We start from the raw sequence: 16,056 nt of genomic DNA, 5'->3' as shown, positions 1-16,056 counted from the left end.
AATTTACAGATGTAGGTGGCCTTGGGAAAAGCCCTGATCCCCGACTTTCTCCTCTATAACAGGATGAGGTTGAGGCTGATGGCTTTTTCAGACCCCCAGTGTTCCTAGTCTGACCTCTGACCTAACTATACCTTTGTAGTTATATTCTTTTCTATTATTAATTTATTTATTTATCTTATATCCTGATGAAAGCTTTCCCTCCTCCCAATCCCTCCCTCTCTCCTCCCCTCCCCATAACCCACCTTATTTCCCTTTCTCTTCAGAAGAGGGGAGGGCTCCCATGGATATCCACCCACCTTGACATGTCAAGTCAGTAAGACTAGATGCATCTTCTCCTGTTGAGGCTAGACATGGCAGCCCAGTTTGGGGGAAAGGGATCCAAAGGCAGCTCCTGTCCTGCTGCTGTTAAGGTAAAGACCAAGCTGCATAACTGTTACACATGTGCAGAGAACCTAGGTCCCTCCTATGTATGCTCTCTGGTTGGCCGTTCAGTCTTTGTGAGCCACTAGGGGCCCAGGTTAATTGATTCTGTAGGTTTTCTTGTGGTGTCCATGGCCCCTCTAGCTCCTTCAATCCTTCCTCCCTACTCTTTCACAGGAGTCCCTAAGCTGCCCCTAATGTTTGGCTGTGAGTCTCTCCATCTGTTTCCATCAGTTGCTGGGTGAAGCCTCTCAGATAAGAATTATGCTAGGTTTCTGTCTGCAAGTACAGCAGAGTATCATTAACAGTGTCAGAGGTGGGCTCCCCATGGGTCTCAAGCTGGGCCAGTCATTGGTTGGCCATTCCCTCAATTTCTGCTCCATCTTTATCCCTGCACATCTTGTAGGCTGGACAAACTTTGGGTCAAAGGGTTTGTGGCTGAGTTGTCCCAATCCCTCCATTGGTAGTCTTGCCTGGTTACAGGAGATTGCTGGTTCAGGTTCCGTATCTCCCATTGCTAGGAGTCTTAGTTAGGGTCTCCCTCCTTTATTCCTTGGAGTGTAGTTATATTCTAAAGTATGATTTCTCAGTGACACAGACACAGTGCTCAATACCCCAAAGCCACAGTTGGGGTTCTTGCTGATGCTTGCCTGGTTGTTCTCACCATAGTATTTAATCTATGCTACCAGCATTGTAAGAGCTTTCACCTATCATCAACAAATGTACCTTGTGGATGTGCACTACATAAAAATAGACTTGACTTTAAAACAAAACAAAAGCCAAACATGATTCCCTAGGGCTGGGAGATGGCTCAGTCATTAAGCACACTTGCTGCTCTTCCAGAGGACTCAAACTCAAGTCCTAGCAACCACATCGGGCAGCTTACAACTGCCTGTAACTCTAGCGCCAAGGAATCCGATGCTCTCTCCTGGCTTCTCTGGGCACTTGCACATATATAGCATACATACACACATGCATGTACACACACTCACACACACACTCACACATGTAATGTCAATAAAAATCTAAAAATGCCTGTCTACTTTTGCTTTATTGGCGGTCTATACATTGCATGTCATGGGATGCCCATGTTGCTTATCACAGAACGTGTCCTGTCTCTTGGAAGTGCACATACCTCATAATGTTAAAATAACTTATCTTTCATATTATCTTTCATACTATGAAAATTTCAAAGTGTTTTCATATCTGTTATTTCACATGATTCTCTATAACAATTTTCTGAGAGTGCTAACAGAAAATGGGTTTTTGAATAGGGCTAAGTAGCCAGTTCTTATAGCCTTGTGTATGTGTTTACATCCTTGATCAGCGGTAAAGAGGTACCAGTAATTTGTTGGAAGGCTGGCCTCAAGCACATGAATGAAGTACAGACTTTCTCCTGTGCTGCACATGCGACTACAAAGTGATCAAAGGCCTTTTACATTTTAAATTGGACATCATCTGAATGAGAAATCTCACGATTCCTTTTATCTTTACTTTAGAAAGAAGATGTAGGCACAAATGGTCTCAGGAATGGTTTTACATCGCACTCTATTCCTCAAGCATTTTCCTTATCTTTTTATCGCTTCAATATATCTTATTTGCTAATATGTCTTCTAGGACATTTACCTGAATAGAATAAATGTAGATATACAAAATCCTAAGAGTCACAATATCACAGCCATGCATAAGAACAACATTGAAATCCTACCTACTTCTGTTCACTTTCACATGTGGAGTGGTTCCCTAAATTATTTGAGAAATTAATAGTCATTTTCTAAAATGACTCAAACCATTCATTGGTCCTTCTGTCTCTTTAATTTTTAAGTTCATGTACATAACACAGAGAGACTTTCAGATGAATTATTAACTCATTTGCTTTTCCGATGTTGTCTGGTGTTTAAACACTGACATCAAAGCAAAGAAGCAATTATCAGAGTTCATTTGGTCCGAAGCCCCCTTGCATGAATTGCTATAGTTTTCCTTATGCTGAAAAAGCAGTATGTCTCATCTCCTGGATGTGTCTGTAAAACCCCTTTCTCTGCAGCAGTTTCACCCCAGACTTGTGTTTGGGCTCAGTAACCACAAGGAGGCATGGAAGCATCTCTCAAAACATGAGAAGTGGTTTTAGTTTTTAAGAGAATTCTACCTTCAGTTCATTGCAGCACCTCTTCCTGCTTGTGAGGGTGCGTGGCTCAGGGTCAGACCCACTTGTTTCTAGAGGCCTGATGCAAGCAGAAGCTGCTGCTCTTTCATGAGAATTTCTGGACAGTGGGGATCTCCAGTAAAAACAAAGGAGCCATGAGACTTTCTTAGTACTAGCAAAGTAAATGCCTTGACCTTTCTTGCCCTTTGAAGGTTAAAAGTTCTTCTGACTGACAGCTTCTTGAATCCGTGAGTTCCTTGAATAGATGTTTCTGACAGCAAAGGGTTTGACTGAGCCCCGTGTAGCATGGTTCTGTGATCCACCTTCAAAGGCCGCATGATTTTAAAGCCAAAGCAATTCCTTCAGTCCGAGCCTAACGTTCTTAGATGTCCTGACCACTCACATTAAATGCCAGATGTTTTCTCCACACATTTGTAATTTTGGTTATCAAGAGCTTTGTTGGTATTAAAAAAACAAGAGCCTCTATTGCAGAGCTTGCTACATAGCACATCTTCCACCCTGGCTGCATGCAAAGTACAGACTGAAATCTTAGGAGTTTATTGTTTCTGCAAGATGCTGCAGAGGGAATAATACATTTTGACCTAAAAAAAAATGCAGACTGTGCCATTCTGAAATTCCCATCTGCCACTCTTCTATATCAGTATGCTGTCTCTGTTTTGACACTTTGTTTGCCTTTTAGGGTACTCCCAGTATGTGAGAAAACACATTTTTGATTTGGACGTAGAGCAGAACATGCAGTTGGGGAGGCTGTGCGACATCATAGGTACAGTAAATAGTTTTACATCAATGACTGTCACAACCTTAAAGCAGATATTAGTAAAGTATTCATTATTTCTTATTTCTACCCTCTACAAGGAAAGAACTTAACATTCTAATTATTTTCTGATTATTTTAAGTAACATATTTACAGTGAAATCAACTAGAATTTTAAAATGTTTAAACAATTACTCAAATAGTTTTCTAAATTCTTTTTTGAATAACAGTTTCTCTCCAATAGACTCCAATAATTTGTGTTATTGAGTTCTTGCAGTGAATGGAGTCAAAATTCTCTATGTGTGTCAAGAATGTCTATTCTGTCTTCTGGGCAGAGTAAAAGTGGTGCCCAAGCGAAGAGTGGGAGGGAGCAAAGGTGACTGTGAGAAAGCATGTGCCTTGTGGAAGGAATTCCTAGGGATGCGAGCCTGGGATAGATGGAAACGTCTCTGCACAAGTCAAGTGCTGGAGGAGCTCCTAGTCAGCTCCCAGCTCAGACCTGGGTCACAGAGAGAGAAATACACAGATGCCAAGGCTTAAAAAAAAAAAAGATTACAAGCATATGCAATAAATCAAGTCAGTTTGTGAGGAACTGGCTCAAAATAAAAGGTTAAATAAAAATTAGATTTTTAGAAGTTTAGAAGAACTTCTTTGTTAAAATATAATCGCTTCATCCCTTATTTAAGCAAGACAAGGAAGAATTTTATATTATCAATGGCAAACTTAGCTGGCTCCCTGGAATGGCATACTTTACATGATTCATAGATATTTCAATATCATTATTATTTTATAAATGCCATTTGGTAACAAAAATACATCAGTACTAGAAATTTACAGTGTCCTAAAATAATAATAGTCTAATTGCTTTAATATGTTATCTAGGCACCGATTGCTGTGTTTCTGCATTACACAACAGCAAGCCCTTTAGTGATGTGAGATTGATTTGTTAGCGCTGAGCTATTCCAACTAAAAGCCTGGCTGGCTAGAACCACTGAGGTGCAGCAGAGGGCAGACTTTGCTCTGATTTATTTGAATTAATTTTTTCCTCAGCTTTTTATATACCCTTCTATATATAGTACAAACCACCACAAAGAAGTATTTTTATAGAAGTTCCTTATTATAGAAGAAAAAAGTATTAAGCTACAGTTTTTGAATAATCCAGTAGTTCTGTCTGTCCCTTCAAAGATAGACATTTCTGAGAGAGCGTGCCATTTTCTGGTACATTATCACTCTGACACAGCAGTATGACCACACAGTCTCTTCAAGAGCAGGGCAGTGCAGAGGGGACCACCGACGGTAGCAGTGCTTTCTTGTGAAATAAAAATAGGAAAAGGAAATGAAAAATGATTTGGGGAAAAACCCACTTCTTTTATTCTGTTAATTACTAGTAAAGGGCATTGGTTTTCCTGCTTATTCAGGAGGGAAGGAGAGACTATCTGATCACACTGCTAAAACTTGCCACTGGATGTTGGCTGTGACATCACGACTGTCTGGTAGAGGCCCTTTAGCTAGTACCTTCCAATTTCTGGATGAGTAACAGAGGAACTGATTTTGACTGCCAGTCAAAGAAACTTTCATCTTCATAACTGATCCTTTCTATAGTTAATAGTGAATTGAATTTGTAGATTCCTAGTGAAATCACACTTACAGTTAGTGATGTTTATTGCTTTGGCATAAATGAACAAAAGAAGTGCAATTCTCATTTGGTTTCTTATTATTTGAAGCCTAGAGATTTCTTTCCAAGCAAAATTCTTCTTCTGTTACTATAGCTATTTTTTGCTGTTTATATCCTATTATTTTGTGTTTTTCTTTAAAAACAAAACACAAAAATCAAAGCAACAATAAGAACACACATTTGAGCCGGGCGTGGTGGCGCACTCCTTTAATCCCAGCACTCGGGAGGCAGAGGCAGGTGGATTTCTGAGTTCGAGGCCACCCTGGTCTACAAAGTGAGTTCCAGGACAGCCAGGGCTACACAGAGAAACCCTGTCTCAAAAAAACCAAAAAAAAAAAAAAAAAAAAAAAAAAAAAAAAAAAAAAAAAAAAAAAAAAAAAAAAAAAAAAAAAAAGAACACACATTTGCCTTTTAGGCCTACCAGTTTGGTAAGACACTTACTTTCTTCTCCAAAACACAAGGCTAGCAATAAATCACATGATCAGTCAGCAATTGGATACAAGTTATTTAATTACTGTCTGTCCAGATACTTTATTTTGATGTTTATATGGCAATCTGGTTTCAAAATAAAATGGTAGCCCCTTAAATATTTACATATATGGGACACCTCCATACCAGCCTTTTACCGGGCCAGTTTAAGAGATACTTTGTCTTCATAGGGAGAGATTTTTCCTGCATGCCATATATCTCACTAAGTGAGCAAAACACTCAACCATCTAAATCTCTGTATTCTTCTAAATCCCCAGCTAACCATAAGGGCTTATTGAGTAATTCCTGTGTAGTACATTGTACTGTGGCTTGGGGAACAGGCAGCATATAAACCTTGGCCTGGTGAGGGCTGATGGGAACTCAGTTGGGAGAATGCTTGCCTTGGCTTTGACCTCCAGCACTGCAGAAGCCTAGCCTGGGAGTATAACCCATAATACCAGCACTTAGGGAGTGGAGGCAGGAGGGTCAGGAGTTCTAACCCAGATTCTATTGCATAGTGAGTTAAAGGGCAGCCTGGGCTACATGAAACCCTGTCTCAGGAGGGAAACGTGGGGGAGCTTGGATTAATAGACTGAAAACTTAGCAGAGATAACAGATGACAGCACTCCATCATAGTAAACCAAGGGATTGATCAAAAGGAACCCAGCTGCAGAGGGCATGGCAGGGAGTCACACTGACTGTGCCATTCAGTCAGCATGTCCTGTGTTTCCCTTCTTTCAATACCTTAAGCCTTTATACAGGCGACTTAACGCCCCACTCTACAAGTGAAGGAGCCAGTGCTTAGAGACATTAAATAATGTGCCCAGGGACCTAGGAAGTAAGCTAGAATTGAGTCAGTCCATGTTCTGAGTATTCTGCCCCACTGAACAAATCAGGCTGGTAACACCTCCTGACCTTCACAGCCCAAGGTGACACTTTTAGCTGTCCCCCCTCTGAACGCCCCGGAGTGCCTGCGTGATTTGTGCACAGGAAATGGCTGCTCCTAAAGGCTTGGTGTCTCCATCCACCGATCCCTAGGTTTCCTGGAATATCAAGCTTTGTTCCTATCCATAGCTAGATCAGTTAGTTATTTTATGAACTAATAGCTCCACTGGCTGCTAATTTCCATCTGCATGCCCTAGAATGTTCTGCAGCACAGAGTGAGTAATCTCATCTCACTATTCCATTTGAACCAGAGAGTCAATTAAGACTTTTTCTATGTGTGAGGTAAGAAGCACACTTTAAGGAAGAAAGTAGTTGGGGCAATGTTTTCTTTGGACCAGGAATCATTAGATTTGCTACTGAAGTATATATATTCCTAATATATTCCTTCTAATATATATATATATATATATATAAATATATATATATATATATATATATATATTCCTGCTAATATATTCCTGTCCAGGATAGGATGGGTTTCCGAGGGAATCACTAATGCTCATCATGAGCCCATTTATTCTACCAAGTCCTTCCCTGAACTGGCCCTGTCAAATCCAAGCATAGGGCGCCAGTGAAATTTCATCAGCTTTCTAAAGTTAATGGGTCTGCTTTATAATTTGCTGACCTGAATGGGATTCATTCCCAATGATGTTAAAGGGAATGGTTAGGTCAGACCCCTGTGCATTATCTGAAGCTTTGCTTCATGGTCCCTCAAAGTCTTGTATCCTTTGTTGGTGGTAGTGTCTTCTTTATTAGAGAAACATAGTACAGAAGGGCCGCTTTAGATTACTGAGACATGCAAAGCCAATGTAAATGAACTTGGTGTGGCTTTGGGGTGTGCTCTTTGTTTTAAACCACTGTAACATCAATTGGATGCCAGAGTTCCAATTGAGTCACTTACCTTTATATTAGTAATTAACTTTGTGCCTGCTATTTCTTAGATGCCAACGTCAATGTCATCTACATCTGTTCCCATCCTATGACGGATGAGTTAAAGCTGTACTACAGAAAACTCCTGAGTCTACAAGCAGCTGTCAAAACGGGGTACTATGGGGATAGGACTGACCTGAAGAACAGGTTCAGAATTATCACCCCTGAAGCTGTAAACTTCTTCACTGTGAGTTTGTCTTCTAATTACTATGGCTTCAGGGATGTAGTAAAATTAAATTGGAAATTTTATAACTTGCAATGCTCTGGTACACATCAGTGAAATATTATTGCAAGTTTAACAGCTTTGCTGATTAGACTACTAGTTGGACTGTAGGAAATAAATACCACAGTTTAACTTTCAAACTTAGCTGAGTTGCCCCTGTCCTGTTTCTGTTAAGTAGAGCCTAATTGCAGCTCCTGGGAGGTACAGTCAAATGGGTAGATTTATAACTCTTATCACCCCTTTTCTTAATCTCTGTGGACAGTGAAAGGCTCCCTTATACTCTTGGGGTCTTCTTATACCCTCATCAAATGCTGGCCTATCCAGCCATAAAGCTACTCAGGGACAGAGTGTGGATCAGGGCCTCTAGTTTCTGATGTCCACATAGGCATTCCTCGTTAGTCCATATTTTTATTCCTTTAGAGAAAGTGGCCTTGATGCTCCACATCGTATGGTTCTCTATGAACAAGGCTCACATTTTTATGTATTGATTTATAATGGATGGAAAGGACTCTCATCCCTGCACCAGAGCTGCTGAGAGGTCACTGGAACCACGAGGGCAGAGTCCTACCTAGTAGACAGCAGCACAGCAGATGAGTTGAACGGGACTTCTCCACATTCTAACCAGAACTTAACTCCCCCCAACCCTTTCTGTTAACCCATTTTGAAGTTGGTTTCAAAAAAGGAAGATTGCATTTGCCAGCAGATAACACTCTCCATTTATAGATGAGGCACCCCATACTCGGTGCTCTATAGATTAGCAGAGAAACTAGTGGGAGAGAGGGAGATTGAACCTGAGGAAGTTGCAGCAGGGGTTTCGGGAGGGGAGTGCTGCTGTAGCCTTCAGCTGTGTACATGCTTGTGAAGCGCCTTTAGCAGCCACTCTTTTATCCAGAGCAACATCTCACCCGAGGACACCTCAGCAGTCCCCACAGTGTTCTGCTCAGCTCTGCCTCAGTGGCACATCCGGCTGTGGAGAGGGAGGAGAAGCACAAACTATCACAATGTCCTTATACACTTGGGGTCTTCTCAGACCCTCCATCAAATGCAGGATCTCTGGTGCTTCCTGCTTATCTCATGCCCTCGATGACACAATAGATATGGATGTTAGAAAGCAAAGAAGAAAAACACCAAAAACCATTTGTGGTTAAACTATTGCTATTCTCAGAGGCAGAAACTCACGTTCACACCTGCTGGCTGCCAATAGAGTATGTGCATATCTGAAATGGAATAGGCACTGGGCAGAAAGGGGGATTTGTGATAAGGATGGTAGGTAAAGTAACATTTATTGGATTCTTAGCATGTATTTTTCATTTGAGTTTTATACAATGTGGCAACACTGAAATCATTGCTGTTCTTTTATGGCTACAGAAACCAAAACTCATTTTCTAGCTCAGTGTCCATAGTAGGACCAGAATGTGAACCACAATCTATCTCCTATAGGTCACTATTACACACTGGGATAATTGCATTATTTGTGGATGACCCAGTGACCTTGGGCAAGCCTCTTTTAGCATTCTTGTCCTCTGTTCTTCATATGAGACAGGGGATGGAGTGGGTAACTCCAGAGTGCTCCCCATGTCTCTCCCTGACAAGGTTGCCCTGGCAGTAGCCTTTCCACTTTCAAGCTAGAGCCAAGTAGCAGCACCCTTGACAGCATGAGCTCCAGCCGTGGTAGTGGCAGGTCTGCATCCTGGTTGGCAGAAACAGGTATGCAGATTTGAGGTGCTTAATATTGCTGCTTGAAGCTTAAATTCAAATTATTTGAGTGATTAATCTCTCATAGGCAATCAACTTTTTAAAACACAAAAATTAAGCTCCCCCTTCAAATCAACTCTGCTCCTGTTTAGCTATTGCTTATTTCTTTTTAATGGCTCTGAGAGATTGTGTCAGTGCTGATGTTTATTCAAATGGATGGCTTTGAGGAGATTTTTGAAAGCATGCCAAAAATCTGTGCATCTCTCAAAGTTACTATCTAAAGCTCAGACTTGTGATGACAAGTGTGCTTGTAAGTGTGAGAGAGTCATCATGCCGACTTTGGAGTATTTTAATGTTTCTGAAGGCATTCCTTGTCACAGGTCAAAAATAAGAAATAAGTGGTGGTAAAGAAAACTAGCCATAAGGAAGGGAATTCGGAACAATCTAGATCTTTGTCATCTAGGATAATCTCCTGTCTAGAACTGATGAAGCAGATTTTCTCTTAATGGCTTCACAAGACCTCAGGTCGGTGGCATGCCCTCTGCCACCACTTAGTCACACCTGAGTCTTAAAGCACACACTGAGGATACTATCATGGTGCCATCGTGCCTGAAGACAACAGCTGGCATGCCCAGACATGACATGGAGCAGGAGAGCATGCTTGTCAACAGAGATGTGTAAATCTAGAGGAGACAGAAATCTACCCTAGCTGGGACAAGTACTCAGAGCTTGAACTTGGTTCTTGTATCTGCTTTGCTCTCTTCACAGTTCATAAGCACCCAGGCCTTCACTTCTTGTTTTGTAGGATGGGCATACCAGCTGTGCTAACTGGAATCATATCCTCTATTTTATGGCCAAAGTTGTATAACGTCAGACAAATCATTCATCTACATAGCAAGGACTGCTATGTAGACCAAAAGAGAGATGACATGGCAAACACTTTGAGCTGCTATTTTAAGGGTTTATTTTATTTTTAAGACAGAGAGAGAGAGAGAGAGAGAGAGAGAGAGAGAGAGAGAGAGGAGAGAGAGCTCATTGAGATCAGAAGAGGTTGCTGCATCCTCTAGAGTTAGAGTTGTTGTGAGCCACCTGGTGCGGGTGCTGGGAACTAAACTGAGTCCTCTGGAAATGCAGCAAATGCTCTCCCGAGTCATCTTTGCAAGTTCAGCTTTGAGCTTCTTATTCTATCATCAAATCCCTGCTGTACATCAAGTCGGCAGTTCTGGGTGTGCTTTATTTGTTTCATATTTCCACACAGAAGTCATTTGTGGGAAAGAAAAGCGATTGGGATCAGTAAGCACGGCTGACACCAAGCCCCAATAGCGGGAGAGACTGGAGGTTAGACTGCGGGCCTGGGGCCCAGACTTCACTTCCTGTCTTGGAGGAGGGGCCCAACAGTAAATTAGCCAAGTCTTCTCAGAGGAACTCTGAGGTTTTCCTCCCCCTGCCCCCTTTTTGGGGGATAAAGTGCAAGATAAAGTTCTACCATCGCAGCCATTTTTAAGAGTTCAGTTCAGTAGTGTTACATACATTCACACTGCAAATTTTCCACATTTAAACATTACATAATCAATATGGAAGTGCTCTGGCTTTACTGAGGAGTCCTCTCAGAGCTGGAAAGACACTTGACTATAAGGAAGGAGCTGAGTTTCAGGAAGGCAGAGTGCTCCATGTTCAGACACCAAGATACTGCTAAACACCCTGTGCCCAATAGTTAATTCAAAGTCAGTGACTCTTGTTTATGTCACACAGCAAATGTCCTGTAGACTCAATGCTGACTACACAACCTGTACACTCTGCACTTTACATGCCTTCATAAACTGAAACTTGGTTTTTTTGTGTTGCTTATGTGTTTGCGTGTTTTGCCTGCATATGTCTCTGTGTCCCATCTGTGCTTGCTGCCAACTGAACCCAGAAGAGGGCGTTAGATCCACTGAAGCCAGAGTTTCAGGCAGTTGTGTGCTCCTATGTGATTGCTGGGGACCTAACCCGGGTCCTCTATACGATCAGCAAGTGCTTTTAACTACTGAGCCATCCTCCAGTCCCAAACAGTGCTATCTAACACTGCCTAAAATACCTCTGCTCATTTGGAGACCGAGGTGTATTATAAATTACAGTGTTTTTACTCTTAAAGTTTAAAGTTTATGTCTTAAAGTTTCTATTGTTATGATAAGCACTGTCCACAAGCAATGTGCAGAGGAAAGGGTTTATTTTATTGTAGAGCTTAGAGTCTATCATGAAGAAGGTCAGTGCAGGAAGTGAAGACAGGAACCTGGACGAGCTTTAAACAGAGACCATGGAGGGCAGCTGCTGACTGGCTGGCTTTCTATGACTTGCCCCAGCCTGCTTTTTCATACAAGTCAGGACCACCTGCCCAGTGCAGCATTACCCCCAGTGAGGCAGCTGTGTGCTACCATCTGATTGCTGGGAAACTAACCCAGGTCCTCTGCAGGAGCAGCAGTGTGGGGCCTCTCACATCCATCTTCAATCAAGAACATGCCTTTACCCACAGGCCAATCTAATGGGGGCGTTTCCTCAGTTGAGGTTTCTCTTCCCAGATGACTCTAGCTTGGGTTAAGCAAACAAAAACTAACAAACACACTGTACATACAAACTTTCCTGCTTTTATAGGAATATGGTTTAATTACAGAAATCAAAGACATTTGATACTTTCCTACCATCATTCCCAAGCAAGTAAAAGTAGCAAACTTGTGTCTCTGCATTGCATTCTGTTAGACTGATCTTTAAAATTGCTGTCAGCGGCTGGAAAGACAGCTCAGCTGACTGCTCTTCCAGAAGATCCGGGTTAGGTTCCTTATCCCCCCGGCGGCTCACAAGCACCTCTGACTCCAGTCTGAGGGGATCACATGAGCTCTTCTGCCTTCCACGGGTCCCTGCAGAAACAAACACTCTGCACATAAGGCCACAGAGGCACACACACTAATAAAAATGTGTTTAAAATGCTGCTGAGTCATAGTTTTAAAAATCTTTCAATTAATTTTGGCTTGGGATAATAATTTCTGAAATGTCCCTATGAACATTTTTGGTATTTTGTATTTATGCAAAGTAGCATTTTCAACATTGATGACAATAAAATAAAAATATTGATAAACTCTGAGAAAATAGTGAAAATGTTCTATGCCTTGCAGCATATTCCCCAAGACTTAATTTTTTATAAAAAATGGACAAGCATATAATCTCATTAGTATATGAATTTGCTTTTATCTTTAATAAGTGATAAAATTATATATATACCAAATAACTTTCAAAATGAAATTTTGATTTATTATTAATAAAAGTTTGATTTGTATAACTATTTTATAAATGCTTGGAGTTGCATAAGGCTTCTCCTGGGAATAGGGATGACAAGCAGGAAAAACTTGAAGCAGTCCTGCTCTAAATCACCCAGCAAGTTGCAGATTCATTCGAGACTGATTTCTAGCTCCTATCTCTTGTCACACACTTGGAAGTTATAGATCCAGGAAGCATTATGAACAGATGCATTGGATATTCTTAAACACAGTCCTTCACATTTCTGTGCTTAAATAAATACATTTTCCTTAAAATTATGCAAGGTGCTACCTTCTAAAACCCCTTGAAGTCCCTTAAGGATTCGGTACCTTTGCACTGTATTATCAGCATGACATTTTAATTGCTTTATTTTTAAGAAGGTTTTTTCTATTAAAAATTACTATTACTATCATTTTTATTATTTTCCCAATGTTATTCATGTTCATGATCGTATTTCATCCTTGGAGCAACTCTAGCATACAGGTAATTTTTTCACTCTAGTTCTAATACATAAAGAAATGGGCTTATGGAATCTAAGTCATAAATAAATTCATATGTATATATGTGTATATGCATGGATATATATATATATATATTAGAACTGGATTCAAAGCCCTGCTGTATTTGCTTACAAACTCTCAGCACTTCCTTGGGTTTCATGCTATCCCTTCTCTAATAGGGAATGAAAGCACTGTAGCACCCTTACAGTAGACTTAGTCTAAGGTTCTAATATTCCATCCTTGGGCAATGGCTTTTCCATGCCCCTCTTCACCTTATAAAAGCCTCACTGTGCCTTGAAATGTACTTCACCCTCTACCTACTCTACCTTTTTCATGATGGTTACTGTGCCATTTCATCAGGTGCTTACCATGTCCCATGTACTAGATCAATACTTGACAGTGCATTATCTCATTCAGTCCTCACAACATCCCTAAGGCTGGTACTGCTATCTTCATCTTACAGATGAGGAAATGGAGACTTGTAGAAAACAAATAACTTTAATATAGATTAAAACATGTAGAAAGAGAGAGGAGAGAGGGAAGGGAGGAGGGAGGGATAGAGAGACAGAGGGGGGAGAGAGGGAGAGACAGACAGACAGGAAGAGAAGGAGGGAGGAAAGGAGAGGGACGGAAAGAGGCAGAGAGGGAGGAGAGAGGGAGAGACAGACAGGGAGGGAGAAGGGTAGGAGGAGGGAGGGAGAGAGGGAGGGAGGTCTTATATGTGCTGAAACCCGTGGTGTATGAGGTTTGGTGAGCGCTGACCATCTAGCTGTCCTCTCCCCCTGCTAGACATGAATAGAATTTTTGGATTGAATGAGTCAGCCACAGGAATTTCTGAGCCATGTCTACCTAGTCAAAATAGGGTTTTTTAAAGTTTGTATTGGACAAAAATTTGAATATTGCTGAAATTTTCAAATATTTTCTCTTCAGGAGTGCTTTCCCAAGTGTTGGCTAGAACCATTGATAATTACTGTAAAGCACATGCTAACTGAAAAAGATTTTGTGGTAAAATGTGGGAGGAGGCTATCATGTTAAATGCCTTGCCCCTTTGGAAAAATTTAAAGTGTTGCCAGATTAGGAGTCTATATAGAGTCTGTGTAGAGAAGAACACTGGGCCCTTCTTCATTTTTTTTGGTATTGATTTTCCAGACGCTTTAGTGTTAAACCATGCCAGAAGTGTTGTGGAGATGAGTCACTATTATCCAAAGGCTGCCAGCCTCTTTTCCTTCTGACAGAAGGATAATTCCACGTGGATCAAATAAATACAGATGTGTAGTAATTAGTTCTATTCCCAGTGAGCCTATTTCCAACACACTAAAGATGTGAGCGATTATGGAACCTCACCCCAACAGCTTTTATCAATTTAAAGTGCTAAACAACAGGATAGGTCATAACCCAGCCTGCTATTAATAATGTATTTATTATGTACAATATAACAAATTGGGGTAGGGCCCAGAAAAAGAGTCCTTTTAAGAGGAGTGATTTGATTGTCCCTTAGAAGCATCACATGTGCCTGGCCACTCACCTGATGTACAGTCCCAAGGCAATCAAAAGAATAAAAAATCTCATCCAAGGAGAAGAGGCCTACATCGTGGGCGGGATCCTCCACAGAGACGACTTAGCTGTGGCTGATATGCTGAATGTCCCTATCCTGGGCTCAGAGCCTGAGCTGGTTCACCTTTACAGTGCCAAGTCTGGAAGCAAGCGGATCTTTGACAATGCTAATGTGCCAATGCCTCCTGGGATATATGACATCTATACTTACCAACAGGTATGTAGGGTCGCTTTCTTTACTCAAGTATTTTCTGTCCCCTTGACCTTGTACAACTTCAGGTAATGTGGTTCCAGCCCTGCCCAGTGAAGACTGTGTGAATGCTGAGTCACTCTGAAGAGATCTTCACTACGCCTCATGTTGTTTGGGTTCTCTTTGTTTTCTATCCTGTGAACCGAGCCCAGGGCCTCTCCCATGGTAGGTAAGTACGACAGGACCTTATCCTCAGCTCTCTTTACCTTTCTGAGACAACCTTTTATTAAGTTACCCAAGCTGGGCTTGAGCTTAGGGTCCTCCTGCCTCATTTTCCCAAGAGTCTATGATTACATATCTGAACCACAAGGTCCGGTTTTAGAGAACCTTTCCACTGGCATTACAGAAATTACTAAAAGTTCCATAATATTTACTTTTCAGGTTAAGTTACTGAGTGCTGTTAAATTACTTACTCACCAGGACTAATTTACTGTCAGTATTCAGCAACTTCATATCTATCAGTTCATCATCACGGTCATCACCCAGCAATTTAATAGAAACCTAAGAACACAAGAGTGTGTTTTGGAAAAGAAGGGGGCCTGAAAGCTTTTGAGTATTAGGTGAGACCGAAGAATACTGTATACATCCTTGACTCCAGAGACAAATACTTCAGCTCTTTAGGAATGGCTTTGAAAAGAGTAGGGTACTTAGCCCAGAAACAGGAAGTGAAATGGCTTCAGGAATAAAACCACTGGGGTTTTCCCTTGGACCGTTTTGTGGCTCTTCACTCCTCCATCGGCCTCTAGAAACATTTCATTCTGATCCAGCTCCAGCAGGTATTCTCCCAGTTAACTGCCATCCGTTTACATGATAAAGAGAATTAAAAGATTAACTGCTGGCTGTTAATATTCCCTAACCTCTATTTCTGAACTTCTCTTGACCGATTCATTCTGAGCCAATCATAAAGTACATCCTTCCCCTCTTCTTGAAAAATTAAAAAACCATAAGCATGGAGGCAGCTAATAAGGGTCCGAAGGGGGGTCTCCCTCTACTCTCAGTTGCATAAGTCAGGATGTTCTGCACAACACAGTCACTGAAACCAAAATGAACCCTTTGGGCAAATCACACTTTGGTGAGACTATGTTGAAGACGCTATGAATACATTAAGTTGCCCTGAAGTGTTGGAGTCCTGCTACAGAGAGTTCCTAGCCAACACACTGGCTTATAGCAGAGATGGTCTGGAGTTCT

The 16,056-nt window shown here is 41.3% G+C and overlaps 1 protein-coding gene across 2 annotated transcripts in view; it reads left to right on the top strand.

The window, feature by feature from the left end:
- The window catches only part of Iqch (IQ motif containing H), a 183,397-nt gene that overhangs the window by 89,010 nt on the left and 78,331 nt on the right, over window positions 1-16,056 (top strand). For both annotated transcript variants that reach the window (XM_021172751.2, XM_021172752.2), the window contains 3 exons: window positions 3,264-3,347; window positions 7,367-7,542; window positions 14,563-14,835. In XM_021172751.2, coding sequence (XP_021028410.1) covers window positions 3,264-3,347; window positions 7,367-7,542; window positions 14,563-14,835 — 533 coding nt within the window. The remainder of the gene's footprint in view (window positions 1-3,263; window positions 3,348-7,366; window positions 7,543-14,562; window positions 14,836-16,056) is intronic.

This window comes from Mus caroli, chromosome 9, assembly GCF_900094665.2.
Source record: "Mus caroli chromosome 9, CAROLI_EIJ_v1.1, whole genome shotgun sequence".
Lineage (NCBI taxonomy): Eukaryota > Metazoa > Chordata > Mammalia > Rodentia > Muridae > Mus > Mus caroli.
The sequence above is the reverse complement of the archived record's forward strand: the minus strand, read 5'-3'. Positions and strand labels throughout refer to the sequence as shown.